This window comes from Aethalodelphis obliquidens, unplaced genomic scaffold, assembly GCF_003676395.1.
Source record: "Aethalodelphis obliquidens isolate GAN/ISIS:26980383/991018 unplaced genomic scaffold, ASM367639v1 scaffold44, whole genome shotgun sequence".
In the NCBI taxonomy this organism is placed as follows: Eukaryota; Metazoa; Chordata; class Mammalia; order Artiodactyla; family Delphinidae; genus Aethalodelphis; species Aethalodelphis obliquidens.
The window spans coordinates 16091805-16113793 of NW_020837988.1; the positions used below are offsets into that span (position 1 = coordinate 16091805).

Consider the following 21989-nt stretch of genomic DNA (forward strand, 5'->3'; position numbering starts at 1 on the left):
TACTGGTGGATTTTACCTGCAAAATTACTGCAGTAATTATTGCTGTGGTGTTTACTAAATGGTGATTTTCTGTTTTCTACATTTGTTCATTGGAATTCTGTTAGGAAGAGCTGTCTTTTCTCCCTCATTTATTTCGTCCATCAGTTAGTTACTTATTTCAGGATGGTTTTATGGATATTAATTTTACGTTATGGATTATAATCTACTACTATTAGTATTCAGTTGCAGTTGTCTGAACTTTTGGCATCGGGACCTTTCAGATTGGCGTCTGTGTCCTTTCAACATGCCCCCCGCCTTGTTTTTTGAACACTCACTTTCTGGCACCCCACAATGTTCCAGGTTCATCTTGTGTTTTACTTGTTCCAGCCCTGCTTCTTTTTATTGGAGAACAGGGTTTTGAAACCAAGATCTGGGTACTAGTTGTGCTCATTGCTACTTGGTGTCATTGCTTCTATCTAGGACTTCTCAACAAAGCTAGTAAATATATATATGTATGCTGCTACATGCATACACATACATATATTTTGTTATCTACCCATCTGTATATACACTAAAAACCATGAGTTTATACTAGTACCAGTCTAACACCACAGCCTTTGTCCTTCCTTATTGATACTTATTTGTTCAATCCTAGTACCAAATAGAGTAGTTTCATAATTGCCAGCTCATACTCCTGTGAGAAATATCTTTACTAACCAGAGTACAATATTGTATACAGTATGTTAGCACTATAATAAACCGTCAAAATGCTATTTCCCCGAAGTTGTTCTTAGGTTAGTTCACCTTTCAGTGTGACTATGCAATTATTTTGTAATACAGTTACGTTCTTTTGTTACTATAGTATTCCACTTCTTGTTGCCCACACACACAGTAGTTGATATTTATTATTTTTTGAGTATGCAAAACATTACTACTGTGCTAAGAATTAAAGCTGTACAAAAGGCTGTAGCCCTGTTCCTATTTCCACCTTCTTTCCATTGTGTTCCCACCTCCTGTAGGTAGCCAGTTTTATTAGTTTTTGCATTATCCTTCCTTTCCATAGATTTGAAATTGAGGAGGTTTTTTGTTTGTTTTAGCAAAAACATTGCTTCTGTGGCTTTTGAGAAATGACATCATTATTTGTGTTTGCTTTTATTTGCAAAATAAGCCTCACTTTTTAAAATTTTTTTGGTCTGCATTGGGTCTTCGTTGCTGCATATGGACTTCTCATTGCAGTGGCTTCTCTTGTTGGGGAGCACGGGCTCTAGGTGCATGGGCTTCAGTAGTTGTGGTGTGCAGGCTCTAGGGCACGCGGGCTTCAGTAGTTGTGGCGCACAGGCGTAATTGCTCTGTGGCGTGTGGATCTTCCTGGATCAGGGATCGAACCCGTGTCCCCTGCATTGGCAGGCGGATTCTTAACCACTGCACCACCAGGGAAGTCCCAAGCCTCATTCTTTTACCTTTCCTTGCTTTGTGGAATTGATGGAGTTAACAAGTGAACTATTAAGTGAAGGACTAATGCTTTCCCAGAAGTAAAGCATACAAAAATGTAAGCTATTGCTTTTTCTTTTTAAACATTCAAGGTATAATCTTCCTACCATTGGTTACATGGGAACAGTGTTCTTTTCCTTGAAGTTTTGCAGTCATCAGGGACAATGAATGGTGCATTGGCCCCCATGAGGGGTTTGAGATAGAGAGTAGAGGGTTAGGTACTGTCTGGGGAATGTTTGATCCACAGTATTAAAAAACACTGACTGACCAGTTAGGACTTTTAAAATAAATTGGGCTGTGGATAAATAAGTTGAACAGTAAGAACTTATAAGGCTGTTTTTGCAATTACTGTATTTCTCTAGATTCTAGAGAAAGATTTTCAACAGTGTTGGTAAATACAGATCTTAGGTTTAGTAGTCTCTGGACTTGTAACAACATTATGCTGGTTGCATTTTTAGAAACGAATAATTCAAAGTTTTGTTTTTAACTTTCTTTTTTTTAATTGGAGTATAATTGCTTTACAGTGTTGTGTTAGTTTCTGCTGTACAGTGAAGTGAATCAGCTATATGTATATATATATCCCCTCTCTCTTGGACCTCCCTCCCCCTGCCATCCCACCCATATAGGTCATCACAGAGCACCGAGCTGAGCTCCCTGTGCTATACAGCAGGTTCCCACTAGCTGTCTGTTTTACCCATGGTAGTGTATTTATGTCAAACCTAATCTCCCAAAGTTGTTTTAATATAATTATAGATTTTATATATATATATATATATATATATATATATACCGATGCAGGTTTGCGGTACGCGGGCCTCTCACTGTTGTGGTCTCTCCCGTTGCGGAGCACAGGCTCCGGACGCTCAGGCTTAGCGGCCATAGCTCACGGGCCCAGCTGCTCCGCAGCATGTGGAATCTTCCCGGACTGGGGCACGAACCTGTGTCCCCTGCATCGGCAGGCGGACTCTCAACCACTGCGCCACCAGGGAAGCCCTACAGATGATATTTTGACCTCAATATAGAGACATAGGAAAGTGAGGCACATAGTCCCATTTTACATATGCAGAAATTGAAGCCTAGGTAAGTAACTTGGTGGAAGTGGAATTTTCAGAAAGTTCCACTTCCACTTTAGCACAGTTTCTTGGCCGTGGTGCTAGTTCATGGAAATGACTGTTATACTCTTTATGGGCCAGCAGTATTTTGGTAATTTTAAGCAGGACTATGCTGGGTATCATTGAGATGGAGAGCATTTTGACCCAGAAATGAAAGTTGAATTCCTTACATTCAGTTAGCCTTTTCTTTCCATTTTGATAATGTTTGTCAGAAAGGTAACAACTAACCAAAACAGAACTGTTAAATTTTCTAGACAAACAAATATGGTGCATCTAAGGAAAATGGTATTTTCAAACAGTTACAGCATGGCGTTACTTGAATGACTAAAGTAAAGATACATACACACATATCTTGCATACACACCTAGAGATTTATTTTATTACGTGTTTTTAAGTTGTGTGCCTTTTGATTTTTACCCCTTTACTTTCTCTACTTTTTAGTAAAACAAATTCAGTGAACATGGGTTCTCAGACCCCAGAAAAATCTCCCCCCCCCACACAAATAAACCTTAATTTAATCTAGTTTTTCTTTAAAGGCTCTTCGTCACACTTAATTGTTGTGGCCAAGAAGGTGGAGTAATGAATCAAACAGATGCCTACTTTATAAGAATAACAAATAGAATCTCACTGCTGTGTTATTCCATACATCTGACCCTTTCAGTCAAGGAAAAAAATCACTTCAGTAACCCTGCTTGCTACCTTTAACTCTTAAGATTTCCCCAAAAGGTAATCCCTGGGGCTCTGCTTTAGAAAAAGGAGGGATTACAGAAGCACTCTACCTACCACTTCACTTCAGCTTTTCTGTACTTTTCTGGCTGTGGGATGCATGTACCCTCAGTGTATCTGAACATCACATAAAACTCAAGAGAAGCTCTGTAACAACTCCTATTTACAGCTTCCCATTGGATGGCAAATATCTGAGTCATGCTTTAGTTTCCTGAAAATATTAATGATGTAAACCACTGCAGTAATAACAATCGGGCTTAAATTAGTGTGTGGATTTAATATTTGTGAAGTGTTTGTTAATGTTTCTCTACTCTGTCTTTGCAGCCTTTTGGACTGCAAGATAAGGAGTGTTCACTTTTTCTTAAAGCAATGTGAATGCATTTAAGAAACTCTAAATAAAATTACATGTGTTTGTGAGGTGTGTTTTTCTTTTTCTAGACGAAACACTATTAGAGGATTGGGGTTAATATTTTAAGCTCTTTGAATTTGAGAATGAATGATGAACCTAGTTGCCCCAGTGCCCTGCTTTAGATCTCAGGGTGATTACATGTAGGATATCCCAAGGTTTCTAAGCAGATCCTTCTAAATATTCAGTGCCTCCTTGTATGGTTGGGATTGGAATTCAAGCACGTTTCCTCTCTGACTTTGATGCTCTTAATTGCTGCGTGCTTCTGTATCCTTGACAAGCATTTCTGTGCTTAAATAACCTTTTGCCTGTTGACTTTTATTTTAATTTTGGGGCTGAATTACCCCCAGGAAAGTTCCACGTTCCTCTAAGAAAAATAATAAAATACACATTGAAGATTAATGGCCTTTAAATATATATCTGTAGGCATGAAAAACAAGGATAGATTATTAGCCAAGAAAAGTAAACTTGTTTTGAAATGAGATTTTGTTAAAGAATGGCAACAGTTTGTCTTGACAGGTTTTCTGGTGGTTAGTTCTCCATAATCCCTAGAAAATAAATCTTAATCAAATGAGAGTCAACCTATTGCTTAAACGTGGCACCTTGTAAAACATGTAGATATATAAACCAGATCTCTGTCATAATTTAATGCTAAAAGCTATTGTTTTAAGTGAATATAAAGTTGACAGAAGTTCTTCAGATCAACACCAAAAAGTTCATAGTCACAGCGTTTTCATGTTGAAAGGAAACTTTTTCATTCAAACCAGAACTTCAGAAATCTAGGAAAGCGGTAACATGGCTGGAGTCACACATCTAGTTAACAGCAACCTGAATCTTAAATCTTTTTGTCCTTTGTCATACCATAATATTTGTTTGGGCTTTTTGAGGTGTTCCTGAATGGTAAATCCTCACTAGCATTCAGGAGGGTATTGGGTTTATCTGGGGTTTTTTTTAATGTTAAAAATATTATCTAAATGTAAAGAAAACTTCGAATAGTCCTATTCTGCCTCATTTTTAAAAATTTTTATTTATTTATTTTTGGCTGCACTGGGTCATTGTTGCTGCATGTGGGCTTTCTCTAGTTGCGGCGAGCAGGGGCTACTCTTCATTGCGGTGCTCAGGCTTCTCATTGAGGTGGCTTCTGTTGTTGTGGAGCACGGGCTCTAGGCGCGCGGGTTTCAGTAGTTGTGGCACGTGGGATCAGTAGTTGTGGCTCCCAGGCTCTAGAGCGTGGGCTCAGTAGTTATGGTGCATGGGCTTTGTTGCTCCGCGGCATGTGGCATCTTCCCAGACCAGGGCTCGAACCCGTGTCCCCTGCATTGGCAGGCAGATTCTTAACCACTGCGCCACCAGTGAAGTCTCTATTCTGCCTCTTTAACACTATTTTTACCTTGTCATTATCTGTGTACATATATTTTTAGTCACCACAATTATATTAAAAATATTTTGAATTTAGCCCCTTTCCAAAATCATTTCTACCTATTATTTTCTATATTTAAATATTCTTCTGGGTAAAGGAAGAGGAAATTTCCTTTATGATTATCTTCAATATTCTGATTTGGTGTACCACATTTTATAACTATGCCTCAAGCATTTAGGTTATTGATCCATATCATTGCAGTGACTAGCTTTGTGTGTAAGATTTGGGGGTATGTTTTGTTGAGTTATTTCTTTAAGATAGATTTTAAGGATGAGTAAAATACTTTGTCAGAAGACATGAACATCTTTATAACTCTTACACATTACTTTCCATGAGGAAATCAGTGTGGCTTTTAAGGCAATGAGTACATGAGCCAAATTTACCATAATTTTGGTGTTGTTGACTAATATAATTGTTCAAGATATACCAGTGAATGTACAGCGTATCTAACAAGGAAGACAGAACACTTTCCCAGTGTTTACTCATTGTAATTTACTCATGTGTCTTGTCTATCCTGATCTAACTTTTTGGATAATTTGTATTAAATTTTAAAAATTAGCTTCCCAATGTATTGTCCTTTCTTGAGGCTGTTCTCAGGTCTTCAGATCCTTTGGTGTTTTCTCCTTGGGGGTAAAAAGATCAAAAGAGAAATATAACAATACTGATAAATAGAATTTCAGCCTCAAAATATTGGCTTTGATATGTACTGGTAGCAGTTACAGGAAAGGGGATGTCAAAACACCCCAAAGTCAGTTTGAGTGTAAGGCGGAGACAAAGACCACAGCCATTCTGTGGTATTCCAACAACTCCCAGAGCCGAGGGATAACTGAGCTGTGGCTTTATTGCCAATACCTCAGACACTCCATGTGATTGACATCTCATGGCTGCCCGTACCCCTTTTAGCCTAGTAAATATATAATTTCTTTTGAAATAGTGAAATTCCAACTTTTCCACATTTTTTTCCTACCTCCCTTTTTTCATTTTATATTGTAAGCATATACAATTGACTCTTGAACAACATGGGATTTAATCCACGTATAATGTATAGTCAGCCCCTCCCTATCCACAGTTCCTCCACATCTGCAGATTCAACCAACCACAGACTGTGTAGTACTTTAGTGTTTATTACTATTGAAACATATCCACGTATAAATGGATCCCTGCACTTCAAATCCAAAAGTTGTTTGAGGGTCAACTGTATTTGTACAGTCCAAAGTTACTACCTGATAGCATTAGGTAATTATTAGTTATTCATTGTCATTTTATTAATTGTTTCTATTTCTTTTATCACAGGGGTGAAATATATATAGAGAGTGAGAAAGTGAGAGAGAGTATGGTTTTCTGGAAACAAGCTTCCAGCATACACTGCGAAGTTAAGCAGATATTAACTACATTTAAATTTCCTCTTAGTTGTCTTCCTACTGAACTTATGTACCCTTGACCCTTAGGTTGAAAACTTGACTCTTGGTACTATATAATGTTTTGCTGTGCTTCTGTTCCATGGAGTCATTAGGTCATTTCCCTGTCAGTAGGCACTTTACTACTTTGGGTCTGTTAAATATCTTAATTCCTAACCCTTCCCTCCAAAGCAAATTCTCCAAATTTTGCCAAAGCAAAATCTCAAAAGCTGATTCTCTTAATTATTTTTTTTTCCTCAATCATACGAGTGATTTTGGTTTTTTGGGTTTTTTTGGTTTTGGTGTTTTGGGTTTTTTTGGTTTTGGTTTTTTTAAGGCCAAAAAATGCATTTATTTGGGATTTGTGAGGACTGCAGCCCAGGAAACACAAATCCAAGAAACACTTAAATGTGTTCCATAAATGAGGTTTTTTTCAAGTTGGTCATCAGAAATTTTAGGTGTTTCATTAAAATGAAATGGTGCTGCTTTTCAGGCTGGTGCTGTTGGTTAAATATTGATAATATATTTTCATTTTTCTTCTCATTAAGATTGAGTCTGTTTCTCAACCACTGGAAAATCATGGTGCCTCTGGTCATCCTTCAGAGTCATTGTCTACTAAACCATGTGGAGCATTGAGACCTGTCAATGGAGTTATTAATACGTAAGTTTTATCTCTTCTGCATACTTCTTATACTCAGCAGGCTTGTTAAAGATGGGTTTGAGACTCTTAGTTATCCCTAGCCAGGAGTAACCCTGGTTTAAAGAAGCAGAAACCTTATCACTTCATAATATTGTGCATGCCTCCTACTGTAGCAAGTATATTTTAAGTAGCCTCCTAATGTATTTTCCTGTTACTTACTGCGGCCTAAAATCGACTCAGCATGGAGAAAAATTAAAGTCCTAAAGTTATTATGAATCGTTGCGATTGGTCCTGTCTTGGTAGAACTCCTCAGAAATATTTACATAAAATCCTCTGCTGTAGAACAGATTAGATCCCTAAAGGCTGTAAATCTGCATTTATAAAAGATCGAGGAATCCTTCTGCAAGTGAACAATGAGTACACATCCCTAATAGGCAAGTTTCATAGGAGAACTGATTCTCAATATATATTAAAAATATTCTTACCAGTTGCAATTTTCTAGACTTTTAAGAATTCATGTTTTTGTTGTAGAAGAGAACTTAATCAGTAGAACCTGAGTTCACTTACTGACTTTTACATTTTTCAGACATGGTAGAGTAACGTCCACCAAGAGCACCTTAAAAATAAGCACAGATACTGCATAGCCACTTAGATTAACAGACATCAGCATCAAGAGGTGACCTCTGTGTGCTCTAGAACACATGTTTGTGTCTGTGAACATTTGCAAGTAGAGGTGGTTGAACAAGTATTAAAGGCTTTGTTTCCTTATGTCTTATGAGAAGTGAATATTCTTCCTTCCCCTTGTGTAGTCTTCAGCCTGTCTTGGCAGACCACATACCAGGTGACAACTCTGATGCTGAGGAACAATTGCATAAAAAGCAAAGACTGAATCTAGTTTCTTCATCAACTGATGGCACCTGTGTGGCAGCCCGAACACGTCCTGTGCTGAGCTGTAAGAAACGGAGGCTTGTTCGGCCCAACAGCATCGTGCCTCTTTCCAAGAAGGTCAGTACCAGTGAGACTTGGTCACTGTTAAACAGTGAGCCAGATGCTCAGATAGAGGGTACTAGTTTCTTGCCAGCTTTGGTTCTTTTAACCAGTGTTTTCCAAACTTGGCTAACCACCAAGGCTTCCTGCAGAGCTTTAAAAAATACTAGGTTCCTGAGCTCTGTTTCCTAGAGATTCTGGTTTCGTTGCTCTGGAGTTGGGCCTGGGAATCTTGTTTTCAGAAAACAAAAAGCTCCTAGGTGACTCTTCAGCCAGGTTTGGAAACCATTGGCTTGAGATTTTAATAGAAATGGGAGAGAGCAAGTTGGAAGTTCTGCCATCAACACTGAAGGAGAGCAATGTGTCTTCTCACTTATACTGTTATCGCTGAAAATGGCAATGTGGAATGCTTTCCTTTTAAATAAGAATCTCCATTAAAATTTCTAAGTTGATGATACTAACCGAATGTTTGTCTTCACAGACAAAATGGAGATTATTTTACAACTATAGGAAACTTGATTGCTGACTCTTCAAATAGCAGGGTTGGATTTAGTTCAAAACCAACGAAATAGTACTCCAGTGAAAATAATACCATGCAGTGATTAAGAGCATTAACTTTGAAGAGGACAGACTTGGGTTTGAATCATGGCACTGCCACTTAGTAGTTTGTGTTTGGGACATGTTAACACCCCACCCCACCCCACCCTGCCTCAGAGATCTCATAGGGTTGTTTCAGGATTAACTGAAATGTATATAATTTGCTTATTGGGGTATCTGGCTGCTAAGTTACTAGTATAAGATGACCCTTGCTGTTTACACTTTTATTTTTATTAATTCACTCATTCAACAAATCTTTTTTTGAGTTCCTACAATAAGCTAGATCTGTTCTATGCACTGAGAATACAACACTAAACAAAACAGACAAAAATTCTTACCCTCATGAAATAATCTAATGGGTAGAGACAGAAAATAAAGCAATAAAATGAAGTATATGGGGGCTTCCCTCGTGGCGCAGTGGTTGAGAGTCCACCTGCCGATGCAGGGGACACGGGTTCGTGCCCCGGTCCGGGAAGATCCCACATGCCGCGGAGCAGCTGGGCCCGTGAGCCATGGCCTCTGAGCCTGCACGTCCAGAGCCTGTGCTCCGCAACGGGAGAGGCCACAGCAGTGAGAGGCCCGCGTATCGCAAAAAAAAAAAAAAAAATGAAGTATATGGTATGTTCTGTAGTGTTAAGTTCTGGGGAGAAAAATGCAGCAGAGGAAGGGAATAGGGAATGGTGGGGAACTCAGTTGTAATTCAGCCTTGATACATTTTTTTATTCCAAGTCTTTGGAGATGTGAAAGATAAGAAACTGGGAAGGAGTGACCAATGAAGCAGAAGGAAAACCAAGAGAGTGTGGTATGTGGAAGGCAAGTGAAGAAAATGTTTCAGAAAGGAGGGAATGATCATCTCTGTTAGATGCTGCAGATGGGTCAAGTTAGGTGAAGACTAAGAATTGACCATAGGATTTCGTGGGGCTAGGGTTGCTTGAGACCTTTGTAAGCAGTTTTGTTAGAGGTAGAAGAGTGAAATTCTGATTGGATCAGGTTCAGGAGAGAATGGAACGGAAAGAATTGAGGGAACCATCATAGATAACACTTTCAAAGAGTATTTCTGTAAAGGAGAACAGAGAAATAACCTGTTTGACTGAAAGAGAATGTTTCTTAAGATAATGCTATTACAGTATATTTGCTGGTGAGAAAACTGAGGACAAGGGAGAGGAGATAATTGTTGGAAACATTAATATTTGGACAGTAGATTTTCACTGCTTGGCTTTTTTTGTTATAGTATGCATTTGGACTATATAATTTTGCCATGATCATTCATTCATTCATTTATGGCTGTGTTGGGTCTTCATTGCTGCGTGCAGGCTTTCTCTAGTTGCAGAGAGCGGGGGCTACTCTTTGTTGAGGTGCGCAGGCTTCTCATTGCAGTGGCTTCTATTGTTGTGGAGCATGAGCTCTAGGTGCGTAGGCTTCAGTAGTTGTGGCTCGTGGGCTCTAGAGCACAGGCTCACTAGTTGTGGCTCACAGGCTTAGTTGCTCTGCGGCATGTGGGATCTTCCCAGACGAGGGCTTGAACCCATGTTCCCTGCGTTGGCAGGTGGATTCTTAACCACTGTGCCACCAGGGAAGTCCCTTGCCATGATCTTTTTTTTTTTTAAGGAAATTATTATTAGTGAAAATTAACTATTAGGCTGTACCATTTTTCTCTTGTCTATTCCTCAGATTGCCTGAATTACCAAAATACCAGAAAAGAATTTGGTGGGTTTCTCATATTGACATTTGAATCAATTTTTTATTAATAGTCATATAAATCTAAATTATTTTCTGAACAGTTTTGAAGAGTTGATATTGGGAAAGCAAAGAAAACAGTATATTACTGTTACGTATAAGAAAGTAGATTTTGGCCATGCCTTTGATGCTTTTAACAAAAACCTACCAACAACATCGCCTCATGGGGAAATAGTGTCCTTTCTCTGTTTCAGCAGTTGCTAGCCATGGTGTCATGACATCTAAGGGTGTGATAAAATTTTTCTGAAGTATAGATTGGCCTCCTGGATTCTTTTCTTTATATCTGTGAAGTAGCAAGGCTTCTTTGTTGCAGTTGACAGTAGTTTGTTCTTGTTCATGCCCCAAAACTGATGTACTTTTGAAGGTAGTACGTATAAATGTTTAAAACAAGGGGGAGACATACAAAGCATACTAAAGACCCTTTGGTTCCAATGCCAGTGTCTAAAACAATCATTCTGACACGCAGAAGTAAACTGCATGGAAAATAAGACAAATAAATAAGTTTAGTTTGGGAAATAAACCATTTGCTGATGATAGCAATATTGCTGGAGTTCTGCCAAAATTGGAGACAAAGGCCATTCTCTCTGTCTTAGTTGCTCACTGTGTCTTCAGTGGATCCTTGCTCAGTGATATTTGCTGTTGAGCAAGTACCTTGCCCTCTACCATTTTGAGGTGATGGATTTGCCAAGCAAATTTATTCAGCAGTTTTGGGTCCCCACGGTGTTCCAGTACACCTGGGTTTCATTGGTGAACAAAAGTCCTTGCCCTCATGGGGCTTACTTTCTAGTGGCAGAGTACTCAGAAATCACCCAGTGCTTAGGACAATAGCCTCTAAACTTTTATGGGAGTGTTTTATATATGCATTATAAAACACATACAAAATAAATTTTGAAAGGCTGAGATAAAATAAATAGAAGTAGAAGCCCTAATATTTACAAACTGTCTTCAAGTCAAAAGAATTTTTTAAAATACTTTAATATTCTGTGATTAACAGATAATGATGATAGAGCCTTACTTTCAGAGAGGACTTCCTCCATAACCACTGAATTGGTTTTTTGGGTTTTTTTGCTTTTTTGTTTCTTGTTTTTTGTTTTTTTATTAAACAAATGTGGCTTGGATTTTGCACTAAGATTTTTGGAATGTCTTTAAATTATGATGGATTTCAATTCATTTTTGTTCTTGGCAAATTCTCTATCAGATGTTGCAGTGTCTGTGAGCCAATAAAAGTAACACATTGCATTGCATTCTGATTACCACAACATATACTAAGATTTCTAAGTTAATTTTTTTTAAATAGTGCTTTATTTTCATAATTAGAAGGTGAAATAATTACCATTTCAAATAGTTAGACAGAGTTGAATATTTCCTATTTTGGTGCTTTTCTCTTCCCTGAAATGTATTCAAAGCCTTGTTTTGTTTTGTCTTTTTGAATTTTATTTAATTTATTTTTTTATACAGCAGGTTCTTATTAGTCATCCATTGTATACATATCAGTGTATACATGTCAATCCGAATCTCCCAATTCATCACACCACCACCACCACCACCACCCCCGCTGCTTTCCCCCCTTGGTGTCCATACGTTTGTTCTCTACATCTGTGTCTCAGTTTCTGCCCTGCAAACCAGTTCATCTGTACCATTTTTCTAGGTTCCACATATATGTGTTAATATACGATATTTGTTTTTCTCTTTCTAACTTCACTCTGTATGACAATCTCTAAATCCATCCACGTCTCTACAAATGACCCAATTTCATTCCTTTTTATGGCTGAGTAATATTCCATTGTATATATGTACCACATCTTCTTTATCCATTCGTCTGTTGATGGGCATATAGGTTGCTTCCATGACCTGGCTATTGTAAATAGTGCTGCAATGAATATTGGGGTGCATGTGTCTTTTTGAATTATGGTTTTCTCTGCGTATATGCCCAGTAGTGGGATTGCTGGTAATTCTGTTTTTAGTTTTTTACGGAACCTCCATACTGTTCTCCATAGTGGCTGTATCAATTTACATTCCCACCAACAGTGCAAGAGGGATCCCTTTTCTCCACACCCTCTCCGGCATTTGTTGTTTGTACATTTTCTGATGATGCCCATTCTAACTGGTGTGAGGTATTAGATACCTCATTGTAGTTTTGATTTGCATTTCTCTAATAATTAGTGATGTTGAGCAGCTTTTCATGTGCTTCTTGGCCATCTGTATGTCTTCTTTGGAGAAATGTCTGTTTAGGTCTTCTGCCCATTTTTGGATTGGGTTGTTTGTTTTTTTAATATTGAGCTGCATGAGCTGTTTATATATTTTGGAGATTAATCCTTTGTCCGTTGATTCGTTTGCAAATATTTTCTCCCATTCTGAGGGTTGTCTGTTCGTCTTCTTTATGGTTTCCTTTGCTGTGCAAAAGCTTTTAAGTTTCATTAGGTCCCATTTGTTTATTTTTGTTTTTATTTCCATTACTTCAGGAGGTGAATCAAAAAAGATCTTGCTGTGATTTATGTCAAAGAGTGTTCTTCCTGTGTTTTCCTGTAAGAGTTTTATAGTGTCCAGTCTTATATTTAGGTCTCTAATCCATTTTGAGTTTATTTTTGTGTATGGTGTTAGGGAGTGTTCTAATTTCATTCTTTTACATGTAGCTGTCCAGTTTTCCCAGCACCACTTATTGAAGAGACTATCTGTTCTCTGTTGTATATCTTTGCCTCCTTTGTCATAGATTAGTTGACCATAGGTGTGTGGGTTTATCTCTGGGCTTTCTATCTTGTTCCATTGATCTGTATTTCTGTTTTTGTGCCAGTATCATATTGTCTTGATTACTGTAGCTTTGTAGTATCGTCTGAAGTCAGGGAGTCTGATTTCTCCAGCTCTGTTTTTTTCCCTCAAGACTGCTTTGGCTATTCGGGGTCTTCTGTGTCTCCATACAAATTTGAAGATTTTTTGTTCTAGTTCTGTAAAAAATGCCATTGGTAGTTTGATAGGGATTGCATTGAATCTGTAGATTGCTTGGGGTAGTATAGTCATTTTCACAATATTGATGCTTCCAATCCAAGAACATGGTATATCTCTCCATCTGTTGGTATCATCTTTAATTTCTTTCATCAGTGTCTTATAGATTTCTGCATACAGGCCTTTTGTCTCTCTAGGTAGTTTATTCCTAGATATTTTATTCTTTTTGTTGCAATGGTAAATGAGAGTGTTTCCTTAATTTCTCTTTCAGATTTTTCATCATTACTGTATAGAAATGCAAGAGATTTCTGTGCATTAATTTTGTATCCTGCAGCTTTACCAAATTCATTGATTGGCTCTAGTAGCTTTCTGGTAACATCTTTAGGATTCTCTATGTATAGTATCATGTCATCTGCAAACAGTGACAGTTTTACTTCTTCTTTCCAATTTGTATTCCTTTTATTTCTTTTTCTTCTCTGATTGCCGTGGCTAGGACTTCCAAAACTATGTTGAATAATAGTGGTGAGAGTGGACATCCTTGTCTCGTTCCTGATCTTAGAGGAAATGCTTTCAGGTTTTCACCATTGACAATGATGTTTGCTGTGGGTTTGTTGTATATGGTCTTTATTATGTTGAGGTAAGTTCCCTCTGTGCCCACTTTCTGGAGGGTTTTTTATCATAAATGGGTGTTGAATTTTGTCAAAAGTTTTCTCTGCATCTATTGAGATGATCATATGGTTTTTATTCTTCAATTTGTTAATATGGTGTATCACATTGATTTGCGTATATTGAAGAATCCTTGCATCCCTGGGATAAATCCCACTTGATCATGGTGACGATCCTTTTAATGTGTTGTTGGATTCTGCTTGCTAGTATTTTGTTGAGGATTTTTGCATTTATATTCATCAGTGATAGCGGTCTGTAATTTTCTTTTTTTGTAGTATCTGTCTGGTTTTGGTATCAGGGTGATGGTGGCCTCATAGAATGAGTTTGGGAGTGTTCCTTCCTCTGCAATTTTTTGGGAGAGTTTGAGAAGTTTGGGTGTTAGCTCTTCTCTAAATGTTTGATAGAATTCACCTGTGAAGCCATCTCGTCCTGGACTTTTGTTTGTTGGAAGATTTTTAATCACAGTTTCATTACTTGTGATTGGTCTGTTCATATTTTCTGTTTCTTCCTGGTTCAGTTCTGGAAGGTTATACCTTTCTAAGAGTTTGTCCATTTCTTCCAGGTTGTCCCATTTTATTGGCATACAGTTGCTTGTAGTAGTCTCTTAGGATGCTTTGTATTTCTGCAGTGTCTGATGTAACTTCTCCTTTTTCATTTCTAATTTTATTGATTTGAGTCCTCTCCCTCTTTTTCTTGGTGAGTCTGGCTAATGGTTTATCAGTTTTGTTTATCTTCTCAAAGAACCAGCTTTTAGTTTTATTGATCTTTGCTATTGTTTTCTTTGTTTCTATTTCATTTATTTCTGCTCTGATCTTTATGATTTCTTTCCTTCTGCTAACTTTGGGTTTTGTTTGTTCTTCTTTCTTTAGTTCCTTTAGGTGTAAGGTTGGATTGTTTATTTGAGATTTTTCTTGTTTCATGAGGTAGGCTTGTGTAGCTATAAACTTCCCTCTTAGAACTGCTTTTGCTGCATCCCATGGGTTTTGGATTGTTGTGTTTTCATTGTCATTTGTCTCTAGGTATTTTTTGATTTCTTCAGTGATCTCTTGGTTATTTAGTAACGTATTGTTTAGCCTCCATGTGTTTGTGTATTTTACTTTTTTTTCCCTGTAATTGATTTCTAATCTCATAGCATTGTGGTCAGAAAGGATGCTTGATATGATTTCAGTTTTCTTAAATTTACTGAGGCTTGATTTGTGACCCAAGATGTGACCTATCCTGGAGGATGTTCCGTGCGCACTTGAGAAGAAAGAGTAATCTGCTGTTTTTGGATGGAATGTCCTATAAATATCAATTAAATCTATCTGGTCTATTGTGTCATTTAAAGCTTGTGTTTCCTTATTAATTTTCTGTTTGAATGATCTGTCCATTGGTGTAAGTGAGGTGTTAAAGTCCCCCACTATTATTGTGTTACTGTCGATTTCCTCTTTTATAGCTGTTAGCAGTTGCCTTATGTATTGAGGTGCTCCTATGTTGGGTGCATATATATTTATAATTGTTATATCTTCTTCTTGGATTGATCCCTTGATCATTAGTGTCCTTCCTTGTCTCTTGTAACATTCTTTAAAGTCCATTTTATCTGATATGAGTATTGCTACTCCAGCTTTCTTTTGATTTCCATTTGTATGGAATATCTTGTTCCATCCCCTCACTTTCAGTCTGTATGTGTTCCTAGGTCTGAAGTGGGTCTCTTGTAGACAGCATATATATGGGTCTTGTTTTTGTATCCATTCAGCAAGCCTGTGTCTTTTGGTTGGAGCATTTAATCCATTCACGTTTAAGGTAATTATCGATATGTATGTTCCTATTACCATTTTCTTAATTGTTTTGGGTTTGTTTTTGTAGGTCCTTTTCTTCTGTTGTGTTTCCCACTTAGAGAAGTTCCTTTAGCATTTGTTGTAGAGCTGGTTTGGTGGTGCTGAATTCTCTTAGCGTTTGCTTGTCTGTAAAGCTTTTGATTTCTCCATCGAATCTGAATGAGATCCTTGCCGGGTAGAGTAATCTTGGTTGTAGGTTCTTTCTTCCCTTTCATGCCACTCCCTTCTGGCTTGTAGAGTTTCTGCTGAGAAATCAGTTCTTAACCTTATGGGAGTTCCCTTGTATGTTATTTGTCATTTTTTCCGTTGCTGCTTTCAGTAATTTTTCTTTGTCTTTAATTTTTGCCAGTTTGATTACTGTGTGTCTCGGCATGTTTCTCCTTGGGTTTATCCTGTATGGGACTCTCTGCACTTCCTGGACTTGGGTGGCTATTTCCTTTCCCATGTTAGGGAAGTTTTCAACTATAATCTCTTCAGATATTTTCTCAGGTCCTTTCTCTCTTCTCCTTCTGGGACCCCTATAATGTGAATGTTGCTGTGTTTAATGTTGTCCCAGAGGTCTCTTAGGCTGTCTTCATTTCTTTTCATTCTTTTTTCTTTATTCTGTTCTGGAGCAGTGAATTCTACCATTCTGTCTTCCAGGTCACTTACCTGTTCTTCTGCCTCAGTTATTCTGCCATTGGTTCCTTCTAGTATATTTTTCAATTCAGTTATTGTATTGTTTATTTGTTCTTTAATTCTTCTAAGTTTTTGTTAAACGTTTCTTGCATCTTCTGAATTCTTTTTCTGGAAGGTTGCCTATCTCCACTTCATTTAGTTGTTTTTCTGTGGTTTTAACTTGTTCCTTCATCTGGTATGTAGCCCACTGCCTTTTCATCTTGTCTGTCTTTCTGTGAATGTGGTTTTTGTTCCACAGGCTGCAGGATTGTAGTTATTCTTGCTTCTGCTGCATTGGGTTTTTAATGGGAATTCCTTCAGAGAGAATTAATGCCATTACAGTATTGAACACAGAATTCCTCTTTTATCCCAATATTTAACTCTTCATACATGTTATCTACATTCTTGATATTTTGGTCATGTGAATGAGATCTTTTTTGTTAGTGTTATTTTATGAGTTGGTTTCTGGGTATTTATTTTGTAATTGAACATTTTTCTGAACTCTTAACATTGTTTTGGTTGTTTGTTTTTAATTTTCTAGGTTGGCTTTCTGTCATCAGCAAGCAGTTTGACACCTCTTTATATACTTACTCCTTTTCCTTGTCTGGATTCACTTTCAGAACAGTGTTAAGAAATAATTGGTCGTAGTGAGACATCTCATTTCTGGTTTGAATGGCAATACTTTTAGAAGGTCACTACTAATTTTGATGTAGGACAACTGAAAATGAATTGGGACACTTAGAGTATCATTTGCCGTGCTCTGGAAAAGTTTAAAGATTTTAAAGGAAGGATCAATTTGTTTAAAATTTGTTAGAACTCAAGGTAAAAGCATCTGAGATTGGCATCTGTTCTGCAGAAAATTTTCCATCAGTTACATATTTTCAGATTTACTCATACAGAATTTTAATAAGCGTTCTTACTTTTTAAATCCCTGTATCAGGAGTTAATATCCATTTCTCAGTCTTCATTATATTTGTCTTCTCTTTCTTGATCAACCTTGTCAGCAGTTTTTCTATTTTATTGGTCATTTCAAAGATCAGTTCTTTGCTGTTAACTCCTTCCTGTGGTCTTGTTTTTTCCCCCCTCTCTGCCTTTATTCAAATGCTCGGTTAATTTATTTTCTGTTCTTTGTTACATAATAACAGAAGCATTTAACTTTTTGAATTTTCTTCTGAGTGTATTTTTGGATAGCATTCCATAGCCTTTGTTGTGTGAAGGAAGTGGGTTTTTTTTTTTGCTGTTTGTAAGTTGCCTTTGAGTTTTTAAGTTCTTTTCCCAAGAGTTAAGAATTGAGTTTTTAGATTCTAAACGGTTTTTCTTTTTAAGCCTTTGTTATTAATTACTGATTTTTATAGCATTTTGATCAAAATGATGTTCTTATAGTTTCTGCTTATATTTGTGGTCTATTGTGTTGATTTTTAAAAAAAAAAACTTTCATTGGTGTGTAGTACAGTTTTATATATTTGTATCTTCTTTGTGACTGTGGCTCCTGTCTCCAGTAGTTGTTCTTGCCTTACAGTTCTACTTTTCTTGATATTAATATTTAGTGTATGTGATTTCTCATCCATTTAGTTTTAATATTTTGTTTTCTGTATGCTTTTTGAAACAGCGTAAAAGATTCAGGGTTTGGGGGTGTTTTTTGTTTTTTTTTAATCTCCTAAAAGTCTTATTTTAATGGGGATTTTATTAAATAGAGAATAGTTTTTAATTTTATATTCAGTTTTGAAAGTAGACTTAAAGGCTTATTTTGGTTATAACATTTCATTGTTTGTTGACAGTCCTTTTTATATCTTCATTTGCCCGTTCATTGAGTTTTTAATTTGCATTTGTGGTTTTTCAGTGATTTGAGCAACAGTTTGACTGTGTTTCAAGTTCTTAGATCATAACCTCTGTCCCTTAAAACTCTGTTCCACTGTCTTTTGGTTGGGGGAGGAGAGCAGTTGTTTATTCTGTTTTGTTTTGGCCAGTCTATGTTTCTTTCCTTTATATTGGTAAATGGTTCTACTCTATGCTGTCCAGTATGGTAGCCACTATCCACACGTACCTATTTAAAATTAGGATAAAAAGTTCAGTACCTCACTCATACCAGCCACATTTCAAGGGTTGAGTAGTCATATGGCTAGTGGCTACCATATTTAGTTGCACTAATACAGAACTTCTTTACCATTGCAAAACTGCACGGGACAGTGCTTCAGAGTATTTTATGTAGCACTGTCAAGTTTTCTTCAGTAGTAGCTTTGGTTTTTGATTCCCTTAAGTTTGTAGTTGCCTGTTTTTAAGTATACCAATTATCTGTGTGTTATTGTTTCCTGTCCTTTTTATCTAGCTGTTACTACCTGCTCCACAGCATTGTTGGGATTATTAAATTAGATACAGGAAGTGATGGGCACATTTTGAATGCACATAATAAGTATTCAGATGTGAGCTAGCTGTTAACTTTTCTCTCACTGTTTTTATCCCTTTGGTTCTTCCATAGTGCAAAGGAATAAAACAGCTAAGTTTGTTGTCCACATCCTGTTTTGATTTTCTATATCATCAGTTCTAACCTATAGTTCCTTTTGTGTAGTTTTTTTTTTGCGGTAAGTGGGCCTCTCCCGTTGCGGAGCACAGGCTCCGGACACGCAGGCTCAGCAGCCATGGCTCACGGGCCCAGCCACTCCACAGCATGTGGGATCTTCCCGGACCGGGGCACGAACCCATGTCCCCTGCATCGGCAGGCGGACTCTCAACCACTGCGCCACCAGGGAAGCCCTTGTGTAGGTTTTAATTGTGCTACCTTGGGTTAATATTTTCTTTTTTCTTTTTAGATTTTATATTTACTTTTTATGTCATCTTGTCCTTTCACTTTACTCTGTTACTTTATAGTAGAGGCTATGTTATCTCTTACTCTATTAGGGATGCCAAAAGTTTTCATTAATTGTTTTATCAAACTTGTTTAATAGATAGTTTTCCAAAAATATGTTTTTTCTGAATTTCTCAGATTTGCTTTCTTTTCCTTTGTTCTACAGTGTTCTACTTTAGTCCCCATGCTGAGGGTTTTGTTTGTTTTTTCCTTTTGTCATTCTTAAAAACTAAGTTGATCTATCTACACTTTGTATTTATCACTAGGAAAAACTTAGTAGCTGACTGAATTAGTTTCCTGTCAAAGTTCTGGAGGCTAGAAGTCTGACATTGAAATCAAGTTTGTCAGCCCTTGCTGGCCTCTGAAGGCTCTAGGGAAGAATCCTTCTTGCCACTTCCTGCAAGCAGCCTTAGTAGTCCTTGGCTCGTAGTAGCATAATTCCTATTTCTGCCTCCGTCTTCACACGATCACCTTCCCTTTGTGTCTGTGTTTTCACATGGTCTTATAAGGACACCAGTCATTGGATTCAAGGCTTACCCTAATCCAGTAGTACTTCATATTAAACTAATTGCATCTGCAAAGACCCTATTTACAACTACAGTCACATTCTGTGGTTCTGGGTAGGCATGAATTTTGAGGTAGGATCTGGGGAGGGGACACTATTCTCAGTACACTAGTTGTTGGTCCTTCTCTCTGCTGCTCATATGATGGTTGAACCCTTTTCTCACTTCTAAATCTAGAAGACAGATTGATAGGTGCTGTTCCCAATTCAGTTCCTGGGTTTCAGCAACTTTCAGACTTAATACACCTTTGCTCTGAAATAGTTGGACTTTCTTTTACTCCCACTGCCAGTTTTCTGGGGCTCTTCTATACCATTGAATTTATTGTGTGAAGAACTTAAGTTCTCTGTATATAGAAAAAATTATAGGTTTACCTGTCTCCTCCCCTGATTTTTTTAATTCTGTGAAGTATAAAGGATGATGTAACAAAAATCGATGTATGTACCAACCTAAATGTTAATATTCAACATTTTTTTTACTTCATGTGTTTTTTTAATATTAAAAGAAAATTATAGATAACTAGGGCTCCTTTTATTTTCTTCCATCTCCTTTACGTGCTTTCTTCCCCAGAGCTAACCACTATTATGAATTTGTGTATATTCCCAGTTCAGGTTCTTAGATCTCTACTACACATATATGTGTGCAAGAGCACAAAATGCAGTATTGTTTATTTAAAGTTTATATAAATGCTGTCGTTGTACGTATTCTGCAACTTGGGTTTGGTTTTTTGGTGTGTGTTTTTGGGAGGTGTATGTGTGTGTCTTAATTTACTCTTGTGTTTTCAAGATCTCCATGTTGATGTACAAAATTTTAGTTCAGCATTTGTAAATAATCCACATTTCCTAAAAAGACAGTATTTGTGTGGGTGTGAGTGTATCCATATCCTGTTTGTTGACTTCAGGGTTCTAAATTTAACTCACATCTTGGGCTTATTGTGTTCATATCTTCTATATCCTTTGGTCTGCTTCCTATTTTTTTTTTTTTTTTGGAATATGTTTGATATGTGCATTGTGTAAGTTTAAGTTACAGTTTGATTGCCATTGTAGCCTTAGGTAACACCTCTATCTTCACATACTTACCGTTTCTTTTTTGTGGTGAGAATAATTAAGATTTAGTCTCATAGCACATTTGTTGTTTATAATACAGTGGCATTGTCTATAACCACTGTACTCTGTATTAGATCTCCAGGACTTGTCTACTGGTAGTCAATTTATACCGTTAAACTACCTCTCTCATTTCCCCAACCTCACCTCCATTTCTTTTTTTCTTTTCTTTTTTTTTTTTTTTAAATTCATATATGTTCATACAGTTCCAGGGCGACTGGTTAGGTACATCGTAGTTAATGATTATTATTTCTTCTTCATCTTCATTCCTTTCATCATTATGTTGTTTCCCTTTTGATCTCTATTAATTTTACTTTAAATGGGTTTCTTTGGTAAGTACTTGCTAGATACATCCTTTTCCATCTCTTTGTTTTCAGTTTTTCTGTGTCAGTTTGTTTTGATGTGTTTTAAAGAGGTGATTTAAATCCATTTATATTAACTCTGATTACTATCATGTTTGGAATCAGTAATTTCTCTTAATTTTTTTTTAATCCTTGCCTTTTCTTTGCCTTGTTTTTATGCCTTTCTGCTGTCTATTGGGTTAGTTGAAAGTTCTTCTCATCTCTGTCTGCTTTGGGAACAGTAGGACTTTAGAATGCCTCTTTATAAAACTCCAGCCTTGGGACTTCCTTGGTGATGAAGTGGTTAAGAATCTACCTGCCAGTGTAGGAGACATGGGTTCGATCCCTGGTCCAGGAAGATCCCACATACTGCGGAACAGCTAAGCCCGTTCACCACAACTGCTGAGCCTGCGCTCTAGAGCCTGTGCGCTACGACTACTGAAGCCCACACGCCCTAGAACCTGTGCACTGCAGCTACTGAGCCAACGCGCCTGGAGCCTGTGCTCTGCAACAAGAGGAGCCACCCCAATGCGAAGCCCACGTACCACACTGAAGAGTAGCCCCTGCTCTC

At 37.3% G+C, this 21989-nt stretch overlaps 1 protein-coding gene across 7 annotated transcripts in view; it reads left to right on the forward strand.

Annotated features, from left to right (window-relative positions):
• The window catches only part of KANSL1 (KAT8 regulatory NSL complex subunit 1), a 171065-nt gene that overhangs the window by 118923 nt on the left and 30153 nt on the right, over positions 1 to 21989 (forward strand). For all 7 annotated transcript variants that reach the window (XM_027081314.1, XM_027081320.1, XM_027081319.1 and 4 more), the window contains 2 exons: positions 7080 to 7192; positions 7981 to 8176. In XM_027081314.1, the coding sequence (XP_026937115.1) occupies positions 7080 to 7192; positions 7981 to 8176 (309 nt within the window). The remainder of the gene's footprint in view (positions 1 to 7079; positions 7193 to 7980; positions 8177 to 21989) is intronic.